At 39.4% G+C, this 24998-nt stretch overlaps 1 protein-coding gene and 1 long non-coding RNA gene across 4 annotated transcripts in view; one reads left to right on the top strand and one right to left on the bottom strand.

Annotated features, from left to right (window-relative positions):
• The window catches only part of tpcn1 (two pore segment channel 1), a 79962-nt gene that overhangs the window by 27342 nt on the left and 27622 nt on the right, over positions 1-24998 (top strand). For all 3 annotated transcript variants that reach the window (XM_055655615.1, XM_055655617.1, XM_055655614.1), the window contains exons 2-10: positions 922-1052; positions 7962-8138; positions 11284-11397; positions 12362-12492; positions 14021-14109; positions 18040-18074; positions 20709-20767; positions 21587-21686; positions 21787-21903. In XM_055655615.1, coding sequence (XP_055511590.1) covers positions 1020-1052; positions 7962-8138; positions 11284-11397; positions 12362-12492; positions 14021-14109; positions 18040-18074; positions 20709-20767; positions 21587-21686; positions 21787-21903 — 855 coding nt within the window. In that variant the 5' untranslated portion in view covers positions 922-1019. The remainder of the gene's footprint in view (positions 1-921; positions 1053-7961; positions 8139-11283; positions 11398-12361; positions 12493-14020; positions 14110-18039; positions 18075-20708; positions 20768-21586; positions 21687-21786; positions 21904-24998) is intronic.
• LOC129709338 (uncharacterized) overlaps positions 14994-24998 on the bottom strand; it is a 37531-nt gene continuing 27526 nt past the window's right edge. Inside the window, exon 3 of the long non-coding RNA XR_008725502.1 lies at positions 14994-15240. This is a non-coding gene — a long non-coding RNA (uncharacterized LOC129709338). The remainder of the gene's footprint in view (positions 15241-24998) is intronic.

The following is a 24998-nucleotide window of genomic DNA, read 5'->3' as shown; positions in this document are numbered from 1 at the left end:
CATCAAGCAGGTCCCTTACAGCAGACACAAGATCTTTAGTCGGATCAATGTGTGACTGTATAGAAATGGAAATACTTGATGCGAGTTCTATCAGTTACTAGACCACAGCTGTCGTTGGTGCTGTCCGATAAAATTGTCAGTGAGGTTTGAAAGGAAGTGCACATGACTTCCAAAGTGAAGCACGTGTTGTTCCGACTCCAAATAACCTCCTGCGATGGAGGTGACTGCTTAACACTTCTAATCCCTGCATTCAGCTGGACAGGGCAGACAAAATCCTATCCAGCTTAGTATATAACTACACCAGCCCTGGCATGAAAACATGTAAACTAGAGTCTTCATATGAGTCCTTGGGATAGTGTGGATGTGCTCATCTTCTCTCTGCAAGTCTGCACATAGGATTACCTATACCGAATACTAAACTACAACCGGTGAGTGCCCTGTGTAACTTATCAATATTTATGTCGCCTATTTTGCCCACCCCTTGTGATATTTACTATACAATAATGTGGTCTTCATCCTCCAGCTTGGTTTCCTCATGCACTGAATAGAGGAAACATTATATCTTAACTTTCACAAAGCTAAGAATATGCAAATAAGTTCTACAAAAATATGTTGTTCTTCAGAGGATAAAACTTCTGAGTCATTTAATTCTTCTTTCTGAAATGCTCATTTATATGCCATTACTGTAAAACATTTCCCTGTGTTTTCTTTTGTCGTTCTTCCTCCCCATTCCAAGTAATAAAAAAGCACTTACTTTGCAATCGCTCTAGGTCAGCTGGTTTTAGTACTTGTATGACAGAATGATGAAATTTTCCCTCTCTAGTGCATGATGAATGAAATTCAAGATGCATTTCCTTAGGTAATGCATGACCTGTTTGGCCTTCTGCTACTTGAACCATCCATTTTCTGTCCTCTTAATAGATGGAGGGGGATATGATATTATCACTGCTGAAGTGGTGGTGACACCGGACGTTCGAGACTACAGACCAAGCTATGGTTCTCTGAAACGGGTCTGGGAGATGAATTATCAGGAAGCAGCAATCTACCTGCAGGTATGAAGCATTTTGTGATTTTAATAGTCCTGCTTATCTAAAGCTATTAAAAAGGAACTAATATCGAGTGTATTAGTATAAAGCATGTATGTGATGTAACACGCTTGATGGTGAATTGCTGCTTGCTGAGAAATTGAAGTTAGTTTTTACTTCACAAAATATTTAGCCATAATTATAAATAATCCTTGTAATGACACTGTTCTGCTCTTGACAGATTGCTTCCCTTATTTCCCACGTCAAGGCAATACTTAGTTTTCTGAGGTTAGTTGCATGCATAGTACAAATGGTTTTCACCATTTTAGAACATTAGAAATTTAAATATTGCTTAGACATATATTTTTATTTTATAATAGACGGAGTCCAAATTTAAGAGTATTAAAAATTGGACTAGAGTAATATTTGATTGCTGTGGTACATTCCAGTTGAATAAAAATCCCCACATTTTGAAACGTTTACACCGGTCACCTTCCTTGCTTTATTCAATAATTCCATTATTTTGAAAAAACCTTGACCACTGCATTGTGCACTAAACAAATATTGTAGTAACATTTGTATTTGAACTTTGCTTTTGATATTTGGTTGCATTAATTCTATTGAAGTCAACTTTCAAAAGTGGCATTCAATTTGCATGTGTTAATACTTTGCAGGTTTAGCGTATGCTACGGAAGGCTTTTTTTCCACAGTGGAACCATATTCTTTTTCTGATGCCATTTTATCTTATGAGCAAAAGAAGTATTTGAACATTATAATTCCCAGGATTTTTATGACAGTTTATACGTAGTTGAAAATAATTATTCCTTATAGATTCAGTTCCATTCATCATAGAGCATTAAGTAACATCATAGACTGTTACTTCTTATGGAAGGTGCAGTCATAAGCAGTTGCCACATGAGGCGTAAATTTCATGAAGATACAAGGAACTGCAGATGCTGGAAACTGGAGAAAAAAATTAGCTGCTTGAGGAAGTCAGCGGGTTAGACAGCATCTGCGGAGGGATATGGACAGTCAACATTTCAGTTGGACCAGAGTGTAGGGCAGGCAGCCAGAATAACAAAATGAGGGGCAGGGTGGGGCAAGATCTGGTTAGTGATCGATGGATCTGTGTAACAAGCGATTGATTAGAGACAAGAAAGGGGAATCATTGTATCTGATTAGGGAGGAAGGTGAAGAGTAGGGAAAAATAAGGAAGGAATGGTGGACAGAGGGGAACAGTGTGGATAGGGAACAGGACCTTGTGGAAGGAGTAGAAGGGTGATGGGCAAATGTAGGTGAAGAGGGGTGAAGAAATTGTGTTATAGGGGGCTAATGAGGCTATGTGTGAAGATAAACTTCAAGTTTGTCATTGGGCATCAGGCAGTAATAATGAATGTGGTGCATTTGGTTTAGCCTTGTTACCGACCTTGTGAGACTGGCACTCGGTGAAATAGTAGCGATTCATTCTGTTGTCTGTATTAGGCTGGATTAGGCTATATTGTCCCTTGCACTTTCTAGGCTTTTCACTGAGATCTGTGAAAGGCTGATTCACAACCTAAATTCCCTTTATTCACATATGCGTTTTAGCAATTAACACCTTTAAGATGCAAAAATCTTACAAATCTCAGATTTAAAATTAATATATAGGCAATTCTCAGTTTATAAAAGGATGCATCCCTGGAAAACGTTTCCTGAAGTGAAATCTGGTCAAAATGGATTATGGATTTTTTGAAACAGTGTTTTGAAATGAAAGTGCTTCGCAGTTCATTACAGCAATAATTGACACATAAATCGGTGTATATGTCAGAGGTAATGGCTTGAGTGAAAGTCCTTAATTTGAATGTTCATAAATAATGGATTTCAGTACCTACCAATGACTGTTTCCTGCCTCCACTCATGAAATATCTAGATTTACTCTTTAGATTATTTCCCCCTTAATCTAGAGTTGCCAAGCAACAGAAACTTCTTTGTCTACCTTTTCCCTAATACCTTGAACATGTAACGATAAGTTAATTTTAGTTTAGTTTAGAGATACAGCGCAAAATCAGGCCCTTCGGCCCACCGAGTCTGCACCAACCAGCGATCCCCGCACATTAACACTACCCTACACATTCTAAGGACAATTTTACATTTATACCAAGCCAATTAATCTATGAAACTATATGTCTGAGGAGTGGGGGAGGAAACCGAAGATCTCGAAAACCCACGCAGGTCACGGTGAGAACGTACAAACTCCGTGCAGACAAGCACTCGTAGTCAGGATAGAACCCGTGTCTCTGGTGCTATAAGGCAGTAGCTCTACCGCTACGCCACAGTGCTGCCCAATTTTCAAATTTTTCTGGGACTACAACATATTTTCAGCAATTTAATTTTTCTTGGATTAAGATACGATTATATAGAAGGGTCTCGACCCGAAACGTCACCCATTCCTTCTCTCCAGAGATGCTGCCTGTCTACAGTTCGCAGTCAAGTCAAGTCAGAAGACTTCATGAACAGAAATACAGAGGCTACACTGCAAGATGCAAAGCACTGGCTATCCGCAAAATAGGATAGCCAGGTTACAGTTTGCCAAGAAGTACTGAAAAAAGCAACCACAGTTGTGGAAAAAGGTCTTGTGGACAGATGAGATGAAGATTAACATATCAATATGATGGCAAGAGTAAAGCATGGAGGAGAGAAGGAACTGCCCAAGATCCAAAGCATACCACCTCATCTATGAAACACAGTGGTGGGGGTGTTTGGCCTGGGCATGTATGGCTGCTGAAGGTACTGGCTCATTTATCTTCATTAATGATACAACTGCTGATGGTAGTAGCATAATGAATTCTGAAGTGCATAGACACATCCTATCTGCTCAAGTTCAAACAAATGCCTCAAAACTCATTGGCCAGCCGTTCATTCTACAGCGAGACAACGATCCCAAACATACTGCTAAAGCACCAAAGGAGTTTTTCAAAGCTAAAAATTGTAAATTCTTGAGTGGCCAAGTCAATTATCTGATCTGAACCCAATTGAGCATGCCTTTTATATGCTAAAGAGAATACTGAAGGGGACTAGCCCCCAAAACAAGCATATGCTAAAGATGGCTGCCATACAGGCCTGGCAGAGCAACACCAGGGAAGACACCTAGCAACTGGTGATGTCCTTGAATCGCGGACTTCAAGCAGTCATTCCATTCAAAGGATATGCAACAAAATACTAAACATGACTACTTTCATTTACATGACATTGCTGTGTCTCAAACATTATGGTGCCCTGAAATGGGGGGACTATGTTTAACACTGCTGTAATTTTTACTTGGTGAAACCAAAATGTATAAAAATGTCCTTTATTAAAATCTGACACTATAGATAACCACATGTGATTTTTTTTAATATTACAAATCTCAAATTGTGAGTACAGAGGCAAATAAATAAATGATGGGTCTTTGGCCCAAACTTTATGGCCGGTTCGGTACATAGCTTATCTATCAACTATTTGCAAATGTTTCCTCTCTCAGTGACCATTGTGCTCCCTCCACCCATAGTAGGTCCATATTCACCCCTGAATCCAAACAGCCCAACCTCATCTACTCTGCAGGTCTCAGTTAGACTTTCACGCAGTTCCTGAGGCCCCAATTTTTGACCAAACCCATAAGTCCCAAATGACACTCCCATGCCTCACACCAGTCTTCAGGCTGGAACCAGATGAGATTCCCCTCTTAACATTTGATTGAATCTCTTCGCAAACTCCAACCTAGTTTTTCCCTTGCCAGCTATTTTCTTTCCTGCGATTGATATCAAAGCTGTTGTATCAATTAGTAGTAACATTGTAATAAATAATGCACAATGTAAGATTGATAAACAAGGAACTACAAATGCTGGTTTACAATGTTGGATTAATTCAGCAGCTCATGCAGCATCTCTGGAGAACATGGATAGGTGACGTTCCGGGTCAGGACTTTTCTTTAGTCTGAAGAAGGTTCCCGACACGAAAAGTAACCTTTCCAAGTCGCAAGACTGAGTGACATCCACTATAAATCCACCGACTCCCATGGCTATCTGAACTACACTTCTTCTCACCCTGCTTCCCACCTTCCTTCCTGTAAGGACTCCATCCCCCTACTCCAAATTCCTCCGTCTACGCCGCATCTGCACCCAGGCTGTGGTGTTCCACGCCAGGGCATCGGAGATGTCCTCATTCTTCAAGGAACAGGGGTTCTCCTCTTCTATTATAGATGAGGATCTCGCTAGGGTCTTTTCGATACCCTGTAACTCTGCTCTCACTCCCCATCCCCCCCACTCGTAACCAGGGCAGAATCCTCCTAATCCTGCTTCGCCCAACACCTCCGCTCGGTTCGCATTAACCTACCTGATCTCCCGGTGGCTCAGCATTTCAACTCCCCCTACCATTCTGAATCCGACCTTTCTGTCCTGGGCCTTCTCCATGGCCAGAGTGAGGACCACCGTAAATTGGAGGAGCAGCACCTCATATTTCGCTTGGGCAGTTTACACCCCACTGGTATGAACATTGACTTCTCTAATTTCAAGTTCAAGTGAGTTTATTGTCATGTATCCCTGTATAGGACAATGACATTTTTGCTTTGCTTCAGCACACAGAACATAGTAGGCAGGTAGTCCCTGCTTTCAGGTTATTTCAGGTAATCACTGCTTTCTCCTCCCCTTCTTAGCTCTCCCTCAACCCACTGTCTCCGCCTCTTCCTTTCTTCACCCCGCCCCCCCCCCACCCTCACATCAGTCTGAAGAAGGGTCACAACTCGAAACGTTGCCTATTTCTCTCGCTCCGTAAATGCCGCCTCACCCGCTGAGTTTCCCCAGCATTTCTGTCTACTTTCCAAGTCACAATGTAAGTTTAATTTGGCAAGTTAAAGGTTAAAGATTTGTTTATTAAACATGTAAACTATACATCTGCGGCTGTTTCTCTTTGGTCTGACAAGGTTATTTGTTTTCTTTTTAACTGAGGAGATCCTACGGAACTGAAATGGTGTGTCTACCTCTTTATTAAAGTAGTCTTACTGTTGATAATCATTGGGCGATCAATGGTTGTTAAGCAGAAAGGTGTCAGACAAAGATGAGCCAAACTAAAATAGAATAGTGATTAAGGATGAGGAAACAAGGTGATATGAGCACTTCTTTACGTGATGAAAGACCTATTTGAAGAATGGAAGAGAATATAAATTGGAGAGGCAAAAACAATTTAACAAAGCCTTTCCCTGTAATTACCCTCAAATGTAATCAACAAGTTGGCTACTTTATGTTGAGAAGACAAAGTATGTGTGAGGGAGAAATGATAATAGTCAACTAATGAGAGGTGTTGGGCTGAGTGGAACTAATAAGTCACCTGAAGTCTTAAGTGGTTGTGGCATGTTTGACCATGACAGCCAATAAAACCATGGACCGTGCCTAGATATTGACTAAGTGGCCTTGTCTGAGGATTGGGGGTTAAAACTAATCCATGGAAGAAAGATTCACATGGGCTTAAAGATCACACGGAAGACAGAAAGCAGAAGATGAACTGAAGACAGCATTACCTGTGTTCGAAACTTCGAATTTGTGTACTTCAATTTTGTACTCAATGATCACACCAGAACCTGCAGATGCTGGAATGTGTGACAACAAATTAGAGCTGCATCAAGACTGAAAGAGTAGAAAAGTAGCCAGTATAGAGGTGTGGGACAGATAGTTGTTCCTTATTGTCACTACCCCACTCATTCAGTTCCACTCTTCACCTCCTTTCCTATCATCTTCCAGAATCTGCTGCCTTTTGTTCCTGATTTATCACATTACAGTAAAACATACATAGCATGTGTGTATAAGAAGGAACTGCAGATGCTGTAAAATCGAAGGTACACAAAAATGCCGGAGAAACTCAGCGGGTGCAGCAGCATCTATGGAGCAAAGGAAATAGGCAACGTTTCGGCCCGAAACGTTGCCTATTTCCTTCGCTCCATAGATGCTGCTGCACCCGCTGAGTTTCTCCGGCATTTTTGTGTACCATAGTATGTGTGTGTATGTTTTCATTAGATTGTGGAATGTTTGGTAGTGTTCCATGTAAATTTTATTATTGTACACTGTTAATGAAATCATTTGGTGCAATAAGCTGTTGTTTGTTAATAGTATTCTGAACACTGCTGTGTGTAGAAAGACTTGCCATACCATCAATCTTTGGCCTTGATATGTTATTGATTTTTGGATGACAGATTCTGAGCACAGTGGTGTGCTAATATATAAAATATTGAATCTAATACATGGGACTGTAAAGGTGCAAATACTATATCGATAAACATCAGAACATTTTGATTAAAAACTGCCTGTGAAAACCAACTTTTCCCAATGTTCACAGCATAGAGTGTGAGGGCGAGAATATGAAGATTTCAAAGTGTTAGATTACTTAGGTAATGATTCCAAAATTAAATCAGCTAATGTAAAAATTACTAAAAATAATTGAAACTGCAATATTTTGAAAAAAGGTCAAAGTAATTAAAGTAGTCTTTTCAACCCTTTCTCTTTTGTACTTTTTATATTGAGTTTTCGTTGCACCAGATCAAACGAAGAGTGATGTGTAGGAAGGAACTGTACATGCTGGTTTACGCCGAAGATAGACACAAAATGCTGGAGTAACTGAGAAGGTCAGGCAACATATCTGGAGAAAACTACCAGAGATGCTGCCTGATCCGCTTTTTACACCAGCATTTTGTCTATCAAAAGAACAGTAATGTTTGAATGTGATGATGTTGCTAAGATTTTATATTTTATCATTAAGCAAAAAGTGCAAAAAAAATGAAGAGGCTAAAATTCATGAAGGACAGATATTTTCTTCTTTCAATGTAAATAGAACCTGGTGAAAATGTTGTTAGATAAGTAGTTATATATTCTCTTGCACCCTTAGTGGGAAAAAATGCCAGATTATTCTTAACTCTCTTTTTTGTCTCCTCAGGAGGGAGAAAATAATGACAAGTTTTTCACTCATCCAAAAGATCAAAAAGCCCTTGCAGCCTACCTCTTTGTGCACAATCACACCTTCTATATCATGGAGCTGATTTCCGGATTGCTGCTGTTGATACTCTCGCTGTGCGAGGCTCCAGCTGTTCCCTCACTCAGACTCGACATTTATGTACGTTGTTATTTTGTAAGACTTAGACGGTTCCATTATATTTTATGCATCTTTGTCGATTGTTGAATTGTCATGCCGGAATTGTTTGTGTGGGGTATATCTCTTATTTTACTACTTAATAAGATTCTGTAAAATGATGCAAATAAACTTGGCTCAGTGGAGTTGCATGAGGTAGTTTTATGAAACTGTGAATTATCTTCTCACCTAGCCATTGCAATACCTAGCTTTGTACAGTAATCTCTTTATTCTTTCTAGATAATGGGAACTGAGGAAAACGTGACTTGGTTTTGAAACAGTTTTGGCATTGGCTCTTCCATTTTTATACTTTCATTTTTATAAAATAAAAAGGAAATAGTTATACATAAAACACATATCAATGGTGCTTTGTATCAAGGAGGTACTGAATAGATATAAAAGCAGATGGGGGGGGGAAATTAAAAAAATATGAGGCAGGAGAAAAAAATCAAAGAACAGATAAAAGATGTTTCAAATGGAATTTAGAATTTTCATTTGATGTTATAAGAAAAAATAAATCTTGATTTTGTTGTTAAAGTATTATTATCATATTATGGTTATGCTCCCTATTTTGTAGGTTCCCTCACCCTGTTGACTTCTTTCAAGGTTCTTAAGCTGATTATTCAGATCAATAGATTTATAGATACGAGGGGAATCATTGGTTATGGACAGTTCTGGAAAGTGGCACTGAGACAAAGATCAACTATAATCATCTGGAATAGCAGAATGGGATTAAGGGACTGAATGGCCTACTCTTGTTTTAGCTTCTTGTGTTATTTATCGATCTTCTTGCCGATCAGGACCTAGTTTATCATCAAATATGCTGTATCTTTTCATGCCTCTAATCACCCGCTCCCCTGACTCTCAGTCTGAAGAAGGGTCTCGGCCCGAAACGTCGCCTACTCCTTTTTTCCAGAGTTGCTGCCTGATCCACTAAGTTACTCCAGCATTTTCTGTCTATCTTAAGTGTAAACCAGCATCTGCAGTTCCTTCCTATATCTAGTTTTTACAAACTTTCCTCATAATTTAACGTCTTGAAATCTGCAAATCTGATTCCCACCAGAATCAATGTATCTACTGAGTATTATGTCCCACACCAGGGATGTGGTCTGACCAAATCTCTGTCTTGGTAGGAATATCCAGACCTAGACTTTTGCATTAAACTATTCGGACAGCAGGAGTGGCTCAAGTCCTGCCAGATGTTTCCATTTAGACACCCAGAGAAGGCAGCATGGCAGGAATACTATCTTGGAGGTATCAGCAGGCTGCTATTCGTCCTCCAAGAGTCTCACACCATTTGTGTGGAGTGAGAGAAGATTAGAGTTGGAGGGATATTAAAGTCCCAGGAAGGTGAGGGGCACATAATTTAGTAGGATATTAGAGGGTACAAGGAGTGAGAGTGAAAATGAGGTTACAATAGGCTAGGTTGCAATTAAACTGTGGAGGTCTCTGATGAATGAACTGAGAAACTAGTACATTATAGAGCAGAAACAACTGTCTCAGAGGACATCCTTATCTCTTCTGCGACCTTTCAGGGTGAAGTGTGGGCCTGAAGGAGGGGAGGAAGATGACCAGTCCTTATTTTCAGTATCAATTCTATGAGCATTTTAAGGAGCGGGAATGACCAAGGCAGCATTTTAAGGAGAGGGAAGCATTTACATATCTTTTATATCCATCCATCAGAGGCAAGTCATAGTGAAAAGCTGCAAGTAACAAGAGGGAGAGCATTGACAAATCAGTGAGGACAAAGGCTACAGTAACCTATATCCTTACTGTTTCTGTCTGAACTTACATTCTTTAACTGAATTCCGTTGCTGGCAGAAACATCCCTGCCTTCTGGTTCTCCGTTGTCTACTCAACCAACATCAGGGACCTGGTGACGGTAGACCTACTCCAATGACAGCCTTTTTGAGTGTGCATCAGTTTTTACTAATTATATACATCGATCTAAATCCCCATGTTATCCAGAGCTTATACTCTCTTAATTGAAGGAATAATTTGACTTAATTTTATTGAGAAACTGTCTGTTTTGTTTTATAATAGTGATGCCTTGAAAATGGCCCAGAATTTGATCGCTATTGCATGTCCTTTAGATTCCCATTTCAAAGCACAAATCCAGTATGGATACATAAGGCTGAAGTTGCTGGATTAAAGCATAGCAGATTAACTTGGTCAAGACCCTGTGGATCACTACTGGCATTTTGAATATAACCAAGTTATGTGGCCAGACCAGATAAGGCTGCATCTATGATACTGCAGATAAATCTCAAAGTTACACCGCCACCCCAACAGCTTGCCATCCATGTATGAAGATATTCTCTAGAATAATAAAACTATGCAATTATTATTTTCAGTATTTGCTCTGAACTTACTTACTTACTGCCTATTATGCCTCCTGGCATGTAGGGCAGCAACAAAGGTTCTCCACTCCTGCCTGTTCTGGGTTAGCTTCTGGATACTAACCCAGGTCAGGTCCATTGTTTTAATTTCCTCCTCTACAGTTCGACACCACGTGGTTTTGGGTCTCCCTCTTTTCCTTTTCCCTTCTGGTGTCCAATGCAGGGCTATTCTTGGGATGCTGTCTGGTTCTCTTCTCAGTATATGGCCAATCCAGTTCCAGCACCTTCTCATGTCTAGTCTTATGTTTGGCATTTAGATCTTCCACCTTCCTCCCAGTGGCTTCCTTTCGGCTTTCACCATTGACATTCATCCTAGTATCTGTCGATAGCCCTGGAAGTCCTTCACGCCCAGTAGTGTTGATTCCTTCAGTTGCTGTTTCCGTATCATATTTGTTTTACGAGACAGGGTTGTTAGCCTTGTGCTCAACCTCCAATCTGGAGGACCAGTGGATCGCTCTTCATCTCGCCTCTACCCTTCGACCTGTCTAGCATGGGAGACCCTAACAGGAGACGAATCTCCCGCTGGCATAGCTCTAGGGGTCACTGAGACGCACAAGCTCTCCAACCACGACAAGGTTGCAATCCAACGGGGAGATTTGCTCAGAACATTCCGCTTTTATTTGTTCACTCTCTATTTTTACTAGCTATATGTAATTATTAAAGTAATTATTTTGTTTAAATCTTTTGCAATCTCTGTTACATTGTTCAAAATAGTTTTGTTTTATACTTAGGTGCATGCCACACTGGAACTGCTTGCACTTCTCACAGTGGTGTTTGAACTTGGTATGAAGATGAGATGGTTAGGTTTTCGGACCTTTATTAGGCATAAAAGAACTATGCTGAAAGTAAGTGTTTCTTAAATGTTCGATTAAAGGCATTGTGAGATCTTTAAGGATTGCCATCTGGAGATGTTTTTATATCGCAATCCGCATGTGAATCCTATGCTAGTTAAATACTGTGCTTTTCACAGGCAGCAATAATGTGCATTAGCATTTCTTAATACGTACTGTTGTGTTCTTATGATTTATAATTTCCATTTGGTGAGTTCCTCCAGCAGCTTTTTTGTTACTCAAGATTCCAACGTCTGCAGTCTCTTGTATCTAAATATATTGCCTTTCTGGATTATCAGAATAGTTAACCTCTGAAAATAATTTGCTCAATAACTGTAATGGCTCCATCCTCGGATTCCAGGATTGAGAATTATTAATCCCATTTTAGTCAGGATCATTCAAGCCATTGATTACCAGGTCCCAAACGGAAACAATTTGTAGCAATGTCATGATTTAATCAATTTCACAATTAGCATTGAGTTCAGTAAGGAACCTGATGAAAATAATTGATTGTTGCTTTTGGTGGAGCAAATGGTGAAACACTGGAACGCCTGGCAAATGTCTTGTACCCTGCAAGTTGCTGGATGTTTTGCAGATTAATAATGACATGGACCAGTAATGCATTATTCTGATGATACAAATGCCCTGCAATTTCTGACTTGAGCCTTCGAATCTTCTGCCAGAGTTTAAGGAAATTGGCCAAAATTTCAAGGAAATTTAAGAACTATAGGTTATAGAGTCAACTTGACAACATTTGTACATTTTACCTTTTTAAAAAAAAAAGATGTACTTCCTTTTTTTTTCCCCACCACATTTGCACTTTCTGTTAAGGAAATGAAGTAATTTTGTCAAAAACAACTTTGGCTTCCTCTTGCAGAATTTATTAACTGCTGCTATCGCACAGATCACAAAATTATTTATTTATTGGTCTCTCTGTTTTGAGATATTTAACCTTGTTTCTAATATGGTATTTTTGCAGAGTTCAGTTTTGTTTGTACAGTTTATAGAAGTCATTGTGGTATTAATCAGACAGACCTCGCACGTCCGGGTGACTCGCGCTTTGCGACCAATCTTTCTGGTAGACTGCAGATATTGTGGTGCAGTGAGAAGGTAAATTCAAAGTAATTAGTGTTGAGTCTTTGTTTTTTTTCTAAATTGATGCTGATATCCAGCTTGAACCAGTCTTATAGTGACAGCTCCAGATCAAATTTTAGTCTCGGGTATGTTTTGACATTGCCAACAGATTCACACCACTAAATGTTTTGCTTCATATGAGTGATTGATTTTAATTAAATACAATTAAACATTGGAGATAATTCATTCCTTTTAATATTGCCATTAAAGTTAACGTACAAAATCTAGAAACGTAGGTGCTTCAATCATTACTAATGCGCTTTATCTCAGTATTTTTTTGTGATTACACATATATATGATTTACATCAGTCAGTAATTAGATGATTTAAAATTAGAGAGCAGAGGTAATTAGACTTTGGCACATGAATGAAATTAGTTCTCATTTTAAAGTTATACATTTAGTTCTTATTTTTATATTTTCATTATTTATTTCTACTTGAGGGATGACGTTATTACAGTTTACATTACAACTACATCACATATAAAATGACAATGAAAGAAGATAACAAGAAGTGAATGTAAATGTAATTATACGTTTCATCCACTAAAGCTCTTTTCAGCTTTAAAAGATTCTTGTGGATTTATGTGGAACTGTACTTTAGGTAATTAGATGAGAGTATTATCCGTATGTTTTGATGATTCAAGTTCAAATATAAGTTCAGACTGGCTTTGATCGGTTTCTGCCTCTCTGTCCCTGTATTTGGTTGAAAATAAAAACAAAGACTGGAGAAAAGAAAATAAGAAACAGTAAAAAAGATAAGGTCGGGAAAAAAAATATTGTGAGAGCCCTGTCTTGTCTTTGCTGCAAGGACGTCCTGCAAAGGAATCCCCCTTTCTGTATTAGTTTTCTCTATTTCTGCTCTGTCAAAGTAAACATGCACAGGGCAATCCCAATTTGAGAATGCAGTAAATATATAAAAAATAGTGTAACATAAATATATCAAAAATAGTGTAACAGAACTCTTGTAAGTGTACATATTAGTTCTACTCTGCCTAAGTTTTCACACTAGCTATCACTCTGATTTATGGATATAGTTTGTTAAATTTTGCTGTTTTCAATCATTTTGTCATGTTAAAATTATATTGAACACCTTAATGTGTCAAGGTTACAAGATATTTTGTCTGTTAACTTGATCAGCCATTGTAGTTTATGAACAACCTCAAAGTCAAATTTCATCAATGGACATTTGACCTTATATAAAATATAATCTCTCTTTATAGTGAGTTGAAACACTATCAAATTAGGAGAGATACATTTCTTCACAGGGTAGAAGGAGGATTGTTTTAAATTGAAGGGATAACTTTTCTTAACTAATTGTGACATTTCTATTGGAGTAACATTTCACCTCTCCAATGGTTATGCCTTCCGGATAAAATCAATCTGCAGCTAATTGGAAACATTTTATTTAATTGACCTTACTTAAGATCCTTAGAAAAAAATCTTTATTTAAAATTAGTACCTAAGGTGCGATAAGCTCTAACTATTTACATTCTGAATTTTCAGAAACTTGCGCCAGATCTTCCAATCTCTTCCTCCCTTTATTGACATTTTATCGCTACTACTTTTCTTCATGGTTATTTTTGCTATTTTAGGTAAGTTCTTAGCTCTTTTGTAAAAGTTTAATCTTTATACTGTATGCATTTTTAAGCTCATATTGTTCATGTTGAGCATTGAAAACATCGAGAGCAATTAATCAAACAGATAAATAGTCAACTAAATGTATTTTTATTTGACTACTTTTTATTGAGAGAAACTATATTGAGCATCGATTATGGAATAATGAAATTATCCATGTTAAGCAACAACATAAAGGGAAGCAAATTATGAATGCAGGATGTATTATTGAGACACTGGTGGCATTGAATAAAAAAGGCTGAGTGGCTGCTTTTGTGGTAATTGTGATAACAGCACAACTAAGTAACTAAATGTGAGTGAAACTGCTTTACCTATTACAGTGACTCTCTTCTGTATGACCAAGGCACATGATTCTATCAATGAAATGAGCCTCATAGTCAACATAAATTTACAAAAATGCATGAAATCAGCAATTGAACTTTAATTGATTTTTATTTACACGAGAAAAAGGGTGTTGAAGGTATCTGTAAACCTTGCATAGCGATATTTCACAGCCCTTACCAGTTGCATCCCTTGCCCTCAATATTCCTAGCACATATTCAAACATTCTCTAGCCAGTTTTATCAAAAAATATACAGGTGACCTCTGTGTTACATCAGTTCAGGTAATGAAAATTCGCCATCTCAGTTTTCACAAATCGTTACCCAAAATATATGAGATCTGGAATAATGTTTACTCTTGCGGAATTTAGGTGAATAAGCAGCGAAAATAAATTGATTTTTTTCAATTCGTATTTCTTCACTCGTGCACAGATTCCAGTCGTTTGCAGTTGGTAAAATCACGATACAGACCATTGTCTAGGAATGCAATGCCCTCTTCTCTTCTCCCCCCCCCCCCCCCCCCCCCCCCCAATAATTTAGGGGTTGCCTGCATAACAAGTTGCAGAATAGAAAGAGTCAACAGTAGTCCATTGCTGATTACAGGGAATCATCACAGTGAAGGCTCTTTATCAGAAGCAAAACTATTCCATGATGTATATGAGGTTGCCTTGGTAACATGATTCCTGGATGTCGCTTTTGATGCAATGAAACCTCAATGCAATTGGCTTCTAAGCGGGGGAAATGAATCAGACAATTATGATGAGATATCTAAAAGCAAAACAAAAAGAGAGTAAATTCGACCACCTATTTACAAAGACAAATTGGTAAACGATTGAAGTATGTCACATATATAGTATCCGCAACGGCATAGGATCTTGCAAAGTTAGTGTCAGTAATTTTTAGTAGACTACTGTAATAATGCACATCATCTGCCAGGTAATGATTTCAGCATGTACTATACATAAAATTACCATGTTAAAGTGAAGTAGTAGTTAGGATCTAGAATTAAATCAGAAAGACAGCTGATTAGAAAAATCTGGGTCATTATAGTAAATGAATGGTCAAATTTTTGATTTTAAATTAATAGATTTTTAGGAGTGTAAATTAAACTTTAAAAAAATTCAAAAGCTCATTTACCTCAACCATATGGTCAGCTCTGGTGCAACTAAAATTTATATCTGGTTACAATTGCCATCACAATGTAGAAAGAAAGGAAAGAATAAGAATGGGAAAATGGGAAATGTATAGAAACATAGAAAATAGGTGCAGGTGTAGGCCATTCAAGTCAAGTCAAGTTTATTTGTCACATACACGTACGAGATGTGCAGTGAAATGAAAGTGGCAATGCTCGTGGACTTTTGTGTAAAAGACAAACAACAAAACAACCAAACAAATTATAAAAACAATCATAACACACATATTCTTTTACATAATAAATAATGGAAGGAAAAACGTTCTGTAGAGTTAGTCCCTGGTGAGATAGGCGTTTACAGTCCGAATTGCCTCTGGGAAGAAACTCCTTCTCAACCTCTCCATTCTCACCGCATGGCAACGGAGGCGTTTGCCTGACCGTAGCAGCTGGAACAGTCCGTTGCAGGGGTGGAAGGGGTCTCCCATGATTTTATTTGCTCTGGAGTTGCACCTCCTGTTGTATAGTTCCTGCAGGGGGGTGAGTGAAGTTCCCATAGTGCGTTCGGCCGAACGCACTACTCTCTGCAGAGCCTTCTTGTCCTTGGCAAAGCAATTCCCAAACCAGATGGTAATGTTCCCGGACAAGATGCTTTCCACCGCCGCTGCGTAGAAGCACTGGAGCCCTTCAAGTCAGCACCGCCATACAATATGATCATGGCTGATGACCCAAATTCAGTACCCCGTTCCTGCATTTTTCCCACATTCCTTGATTCAGTTAGCCCTCTTGAATTGGCCTCCAATGCCTTCTGTGGCAGAGAATTCCCCAGATTCACAACTCTCTGGGTGAAAAAGTTTTTCCTCATCTCATTCCTAAATGGCCTACCCCTTATTCTTAAATTGGTTCTGGGCTCCCCCAACATGGGGAACATTTTTCATGCATGTAGCCTGTTCAATTCCTTAAGAATTAATTCCCACCATCCCGGGAATTAACCTGGTGAACCTATGCTGCACGCCCTCGATAGCAAGAATGTCCTTCCTCAAATTAGCAGACCAAAACTGCACATAATACTCCATGTGTGGTCTCACCAGGGCCCCGTACAACTGCAGTAGGACCTCCTTGCTCCTAAACTCAAATCCACTCCCAATGAAGACCAACATGCCATTAGCTTTCTTCACTGCCTGCTGTACCTGCATGCTTACTTTCAATGACTGATGTACAAGCACACCCAGGTCTCGTTGTACCTCCCCTTTTCCTAATCTGACACCATGCAGATAATAATCTGCCTTCCTGTTCTCACCAGCCTGCAGCCTTTTATCAACCTCCTCGCAGCTCACACTGCCACCCAGCTTTGTGTTATCCCTCGTCTAAATCATTAATATATATTGCAAATAACTGGGACCCCCACACTGAGCCTTACTGCACCCCACTAGTCACAGGTTGCCATTCCGAAAAGGACCCGTTAATTCCTACTCTGCTTCCTGTCTGCCAAACAGTTCTCTATCCATGTCAATACCCTACCCCCAATACGATGTGCTCTAATTTTGCACACTAATCTCTTGTGTGGGACCTTGTGAAAGGCTTTTTGAAAGTCCAGATACACCACATCCACTGGCTCTCCATTATTATTCTCCCTGTTACATCCTCAAAAAATTCCAGAATATTAGTCAAGCATAAATCCGTGCTGACTTTGACCGATTCTGTCACTACATTCCAAATGAGCTGCTATTACATCTTTTAATAATTGAATCAAGCATCTTCACCACTAAGGCCAACTCGTCTATAATTTTCCGTTTTCACTCTCCCTCCTTTCTTAAAAAGTGGGGTTACATTGACTACCCTCAAGTCCACAGGAACTGATCCAGAGTCGAGAGAACATTGAAAAATGATCACCAATCCACAATTTCTAGGATCACCTCCTTGAGTACTCTGGGTTGCAGACCATCAGGCCCTGGGGATTTATCGGCCTTCAGTCCCACCAGTTTACCTAACACCATTTCCTGACTAATGTGGATTCCCTTCAGTTCCTCCCTCCCACTAGATCCTCGGCCCCCTAGTATTTCTGGGAGAGTGTATGTGTCTTCTTTAGTGAAAACAGAAAAAAAGTGCTTGGTCTGCCATTTCCTTGTTTCCCATTATAAATTCACCTGTTTCTGACTGTAACGTATGAAGGTTTGTTTCTTTCACCCTTGCAAGCGTAATGGTTCAAAGGTGCTTTCATTGTCACATGGCGAAGTGCAAACACACAGTGAAATTCTTTTCATACAGGGTCCAGTAGAGTATTGCCACACCCATGTATATCTCCGATTAGCAACTTGTACAGAAATCGTCTACTGATCCTGCATGCAAGAGGCACCATTTTAGTTACATTTCAGAATGTAAATCTGTGGTTATACTGTCCTTGAGCATGTGATACCATATTTTTTTCCTTTCTGTAGGTTTTTATTTGTTTTCCGCCAATCCATTGGATCCAGTAAGTAATCACGGCTAATAATAAAAATGCTTGTCAGTCATATATATGACTTTTATTTAAGTACAGCACAGCATATGTGCCTATAATTTAGCATTCTAGCAAAGTATTCCTGGCTATTTATGCAACATTTCTGTTTTTGTATAATTGCCAATAAGTTCTCAGAACTGTATGGGTATTCGATACAAGTTTAAAAAAAGATATCTATTTTTTTCATTCATCAACCTACATTGTTTCATGTTTGTACTGTCTTTAAAAAGATGCGAACTAACCATTTAACCCGTCAAAGCTGATAATGTCCCGTTGATAATAATACTTTATCTATCTTGATTTAAACAATTGATTTAGCATATTTATATTTCCCATACTTTCTTCCTATGATGTAGAAGGTAATTCTATCAATCAAGTCTATGACAGCTCTCTGCCATTCTCATCAGATCTATTTCTCTAATTATTTAACTGTAACCTATACTCTCTCACATGCCCACCATCTTCCTCTAATTCTCCTGCAACCCATTTATATTAAGAGATGATTTAAAGTAGCCTCTGGAATTTAGGAGGAAACAGAATCTGGAAGAAACCCACACAATCACAAGGTGAATGCTCAAATTTCGCAGAGGGAGCAGCTGGTTAGAATTGATCCTAGTTTTCTGTAACTGTGCAACAGCAGCAACAGTAACTTCTGCCTCAAAAAGGCTGGCAGCATCATCAAGGACCCACACCATCCTGGCCACTCACTCATCTCCCCGCTACCTCAGGTAGAAGGTACAGGAGCCTGAAGACTGCAACGTCCAGGTTCAGAAATAGCAACTTCCCCACAGCCATCAGGCTATTAAACTCAACTAAAACAAATCTCTGAACATTAATAGACCATTATCTGTTTATTTGCACTTTATCTGCTTATTTATTGATGTGTGTATATATTTATATAATGGTATATGGACACACTGATATGTTCTGTATTCATGCCTGCTATATTGTGTTGTGCTGAAGCAAAGCAAGAATTTAATTGTCCTATCTGGGACACATGACAATAAACTCTCTTGACTTGACCATTGTGTTAACCATGGGACAATTGCAGAAGACAATTGCAAAACTCTACCACCCTTGGGTTGTTGAAGCGTTTCCCAACTACTGTTATTTCCAAGTTTTGGGTTATAAACCCTAATCTCATACTTTCCAGCATTTAAAATAATTTCTCTCTTTTTATCCTATACGTTCCCTTTGATAACTTTAAACTTTGAACAAATCACATCTGAACCCACCCAGACTAACCACGGCTTTATACAATGTACACTTTCTGACCAAGTATTGATATCAGCATTTCATTTGTTTTTTTAGATTATTTTCTGCAAACATCCATGAAGCTTAATGATTTATGTAGCCTAAATCACCTTGGACATTCCCTGGTCTAGCAATTTATACAACACTGGGTAATCATTTAAAATCCAGTAGAGCACCTCATATCAGCAATATATAAAACCAATACTGCACATGTTGGAAGTCTGAAAATAAAAACATAAAATGCAGGAACTCAGCAGGGCAGTGAGCATGAACAGAGAAACACAGAGTTAACATCAGAATTAATGAAATCTTCACAAATACTGCCGGATCTACAGGATATTTCAAAATGTTCTGTTTTTATTCACAATAGTGAAATTTATCCACTGCAGTTTTACACTTTCCTCACTTTATTGTAGTTTGCACTTCCATCTACACTGCATTTTGTGTCACATTATATCTTCTCTTTAGCAATTTTGAATATGTTGCATATCTTCATCTAACTCATTAATTAATGCAGTAAATAGTTGAGGTCCTACAAACAGATCCCTGGGCAATCCCACGGATCATATCATGACATTTAGATTTATCCCTGTTCACTCTGATCTTTTCAGGCAGCCGCCAAACCAACTGTTGTTGTCTTCACTTCTATGGGTTCAATTTTAGCGGTCAGTCTCCTATGAAGAAATTTATAAAGTGCTTACATTGCGGAGGAAATTATTTATTTGTTTTTGTGGTGTAGCTGTTTTTGGCACTCTCGGAGCAACCAGTTTTCATTATGTTGCTCTCTATGTAGCAACGTGATTCAAGCAAGTCCTGGGCCAGTGTGTTCAAGTATATTGAAGCAAGTGTCCACATCAAATCGCAACCTCTCCCCATCCCACAATCTTCACAATACTCATTCCCAGTTTGTCTTTAAGTTCAAATGCTATAACATTGCTTAACTGGGTCCAGATTTACCCTTCCCAAGTCTGCCGCAAAATTTTCTACATGTTGAAAATGTTTCGGCGACAGTGGCGACAATTTTGGTGTCGTAGGTTGAAGTAGGGGCTGTCATAGGTGCTGTCGTAGGTTGTCGACAGGTGTCGTAGGTGAATTCCATTAATACTTGTCCCTGGCAGTCGCCCAAGTGGGACAGGCCCTTTACTGTTGCAGCTGCTAATACACATCAATCTTTAATCATAGACCAGTAATTTCCCAGCAACAAATAAAACAAATTGATATTTAAATCTAAGGTTTTCCTCACTTGCTGTTTTTAAACAATTTAACATTTTATAATGAATATAGTACAATTCTTTTTTCATCGAGAGATTAAAGGGATTTGTATGACAATGTTATTTTTCTCCTTTCTTACAGTATTTTAGCACTCCAGAAGACAGTCTTGTCAGTTTGTTTGTTCTGCTAACTACGGCTAAGTAAGTCTACATAAATACATCAATTGAATTTAGAAGAGAATAGAAATGTTTGCATTTCTCAACATTATCACTCACAGGGAAAAGGTCTTAACGAGTGAAATGAGCTTTTCTTTTCATTGCTAGGGACTAGAATAAGCTTAATTCCTTTTAAATTTGGTAAAAATTCTGAACAATTGTCAACATAGAAAACATCTCACAATGCATGCCAGTGGCACAATGTGTTGAGATAGCAATAGCCATCAGCTTAGGAAGTAGGATTTACAAGAGTGGTGTGTGGCGTGCATGGAATTCGTGGTAAACCATTATTGTCAGCTGAGACAAGAAAAAAATAGACAGACAATTCCCCAAGAGATTCAAATCCTTCTAGGATCCATTATTTAGCTTTGTAAAATTTCCTTTCAGCTCTGTTCATAAGTGCATGGTACTCAGCTTCACAAACTGGATAGGTCGCAGGTTTAGTTTCAGACTTGTACTGATTAAATGGTCTCAGCAAGGCAGTGGGGATGTGTTTCCTAGATGCACAATTCCTTTGCTGAAGAATGGAAAGTTCTCTTTAGAATGTTGTGATGGAAATTGTGCGAGTGTATTGCAGAAAAGGAGAAATGAGGATTGACTGTAGTATCCTCTACAGTTAAATAACAATCAGACAGTCCAGAACCACCCATGAAATCTATCCACTTAGTACATTCAATAAATCTGCATGTGCTTTTAATTTAATCTAATAATAGTCTCCAATTCCAAGAAAGAAACGAGGAGGAAAGTGGGGTTGAATTCATGAACTGAAACTTTCAACTTTTCTAAATAAAGCTAATTCTGTAGTTTTCCAGATGTGATGATGCCAGCTTATTCCAAAAACTCGTGGTCCTGTGTGTTCTTTATTGTGTACTTATCCATCGAACTCTACTTCATCATGAATCTGGTATGTTGTTGGGTAATATTAATTCAAAAGCCAAGAAAAACAAACTGAATTTACGTGTTTGCTATATTAAAGTAGTTGTAATCTGATCTGAATTTTCCAGCTTCTTGCTGTGGTGTTTGACACATTTAATGACGTTGAAAAGAGGAAGTTTAAATCACTCCTTTTGCACAAACGATTAGCAATAGAGCACGCCTTCCACCTTCTGGTCAGCAAGCGGGTAAGTGTTCTACAAAAACTTTTGTACATTAGTAACTGAGAATTTCATATGTATTTGAAGATTAATCTTATTAACAGTTTAGTTGTTGTACAAAACTTTAGCATAAATCGGTGGGGGCGCTGCAAGCCGGCGCCCTGTCAGCAGCGTGTCCGTTTTTTTTCTACTTTTCTTGTTTTTTTAGTATGTTTTACAGTATGTTTTTGATGTTTCTCGGTGTGTTTTGTGTGGGGAGTGGTGTGGGGGGGTAAGGGGGAAACCGCTTCGGTCGCCTCCTCCACGGAGAGGCGACTTTTTCCAGGCCGCCTCCCCTGTGGCCTAACAGCAAGGATCGGCGCGGCCTTTCCCGGAGACGCGCCCAGGACTTCAGTGGCGGGCGCAGCGTGAACTCTCGGCATGGAGCGGGCGAGCCCTCGCTGGGGCATGCTGGAGGGGAGCGCTCCATTTCGCTGGCCCGCGGCAGCCGGCAGCCTGAAGCCGCGGTCTGCAGAGCTCCAGCTGGCGTGGCGTCTGCAGCCCGGGATCCCTCGTGGGGGACCGGGGGGGAAGAAGAAGCTCCGAATGCCGGCCCGTGGCCAACTTCTACCACGGGCCCGGCGTGAACTTACCATCACCCCTGGAGGGGAGCTTCGACCGCCGGCCCTGCAGTCTGCGGTGCTTCTGGCTGCGGCGCGAATTTTAAATCTTTGACCGCCGTCCTGCGGCCTACACCAGCCTGAAGCCGCGGTCTCCGGTAGGGAAGAGCCGATCCTGGACTTACCTTGACTTTTATCTTGTCCTTTATCATCTGGACACCCGCAGCAATGGCTGCGGAGGGTTGAGGTCTCGACCACAGGGGAAAATGGAGGAGGACTGGCCAATTTCTGTGCCTTCTACCACATTGATGAATGCTGTGGTGGATGTTTGTGCTCAATTTATATTGTTTATTGTGTGTTCTTTATCATTGTACCGCTGCTGACAAATTCATTTCACTTGCACTTTATGTGCAATGTGACGAATAAAACTGATTGATTGAATAAGAACGATTGAATTGATTGAATAAAACTGATTGATTGATTGAATAAACAGGTGATTATGTTGTTGCAGGCAATGGCCAACCTGTTTTGTCTTTGAACCTAAACCTTCCATAAACCATAGGTACACAAAAAAGCTGGAGAAACTCAGCGAGTGCAGCAGCATCTATGGAGCGAAGGAAAAAGGCAACGTTTCGGGCCAAAACCCTTCTTCAGACCTTCTTCTTCTTAAACACCTTCCATAAACCATTCCTGATTTTTAATTTAGGTTGAATCCAAGACAAAAACTTAAGCAAAAAAAAATCTCCTTATACTTTTGTTTAAAGTTTGCTTGGTGAATTGTACTTTCACCATAGTTACAATCAAAAATTCACACAAAATATACAACAATGTTACGATGCATGTAATAATATAGGTAATAATGGATAGACTATTAAAACTCCCTTTGATTTTATATATTTTATACAGATTCTATTTTAGCGTCGTAAAATACATCTATATAACCCTAAGATTGTCAGTGAATTTTGGTCAAAATACACTAAGGTCATCCAGATTAACCGACCCGACAAGGTTTCATAACCTGCTATGTGCCATCATGCAAGGCAAGGTCAACAGGTGTGTGGGAACATGAATACTTGCAGGTTCCCTTCCAAGTAGCACAACATCTTGACTTGGAAGTATCACTGTTCCTTCATCATTGCTATGTCTCATGCCTTGTACTCCCTCCGCAGCAGCAACATATAAGCAACAATATCGGAAGAACTGCAGCAGTTCAAGCAGATGGCTTGCCATCATGCCCTCAGGGGAATTAGTAATGGACGATAATTGCTGGCTCTGTCACCAATGCCCTGATCCCAGGAAATTAATCAATCAAGTACAACTTGAGTAGGAATCCTCTTTTCCTTTTAGTATATAGTTCGATGCTACTGATGTCCTCAACATTCTTCTGGTAAGCTGAAGAAGCATTGAAATTGTGTGGGATGTTCTCACCAAGTCATGTTGAAGCAGGCTTGATTCATTGGCACAATGAAAACTTGCTTTTCCCTGTCTGACGGCCATGAAAGTATCATTGAAAGTTATGTAAAATACATCTAGATATGCCGTAAGCTATTGGCCCTGTGGAGAACCCAGGATGAAAATCACTTGTATGGATTTGTTCATTTCAAGTAATGTTTCATTTTGTACAGAAATTGAATTGCATAGCGGAGACACAACGGCTGCCTCGCCAACAGTCTGTCTGTCCCTTCTTTCTTTTGTTGTTTGTTTGTATGTGTTAAATGTATGTTTTTAGTGTTCTTTAGATTGTTTTATGTGGGTGGGAAATTTTTCTAATCTCTTACCTCGACGAAGATGTGATTTTTTTCTGTATCGTATCTCTGTCCTCACTGCGGCCTAACATCGAGGAGTTGACAGCCTTTGCCGGAGACCGACTTCGAGAGCTCCACCGCGGGTGCCTGTGGACTAACATCACGGAGCTTGGGATCTCTGGTCAGAGACCGACGTCAGGAACTCCAAGCCGCAGGAGCTTCGACCGCCCCGACGCGGGAGCTTCGATCACCCCCACTGCGGATGGCTCGAATTCCCCGACCGTGGAAGAATAAAAGAGGAAGAAGATTGGACTTTATTGCCTTCCATCACAGTGAGGAACGTGGGCAATCCACTGTGGTGGATGTTTGTGTTAACTTTTATGCAGTTGTGTGTCTTGTTGCTTTTTTCGAATTTCACTGTACCTTAATTGGTACATGTGACAATAAACTGACCTTGAAACCTTGAGACAAAAGTGTGCAACATAACACAAGTGTCTAATCAACGATTAATTGATACAAGATTGCCTTTCATTCTCATATTCAAGTGCCCATTCAAGTACCTTGTTCAGATCCATGTAATCTTTCTAAATACAGAAGTTTTTAAATGCAACTGAAGATGATTTAGTTTTTTTTATTTCATAACCACCCAAGGGAAATGCAACCAACTTCAGTATCGCATGCTACCTATCCTCTGTGAATTTGATCATCATAAAACATGGGGAATGAACATGGGACTTACAGATCTATAAAACTTAACTCCTGACAGAGGAACTCGGGG

This window comes from Leucoraja erinacea, chromosome 25 (genome assembly GCF_028641065.1).
Source record: "Leucoraja erinacea ecotype New England chromosome 25, Leri_hhj_1, whole genome shotgun sequence".
Lineage (NCBI taxonomy): Eukaryota > Metazoa > Chordata > Chondrichthyes > Rajiformes > Rajidae > Leucoraja > Leucoraja erinaceus.
The sequence above is the reverse complement of the archived record's forward strand: the minus strand, read 5'-3'. Positions and strand labels throughout refer to the sequence as shown.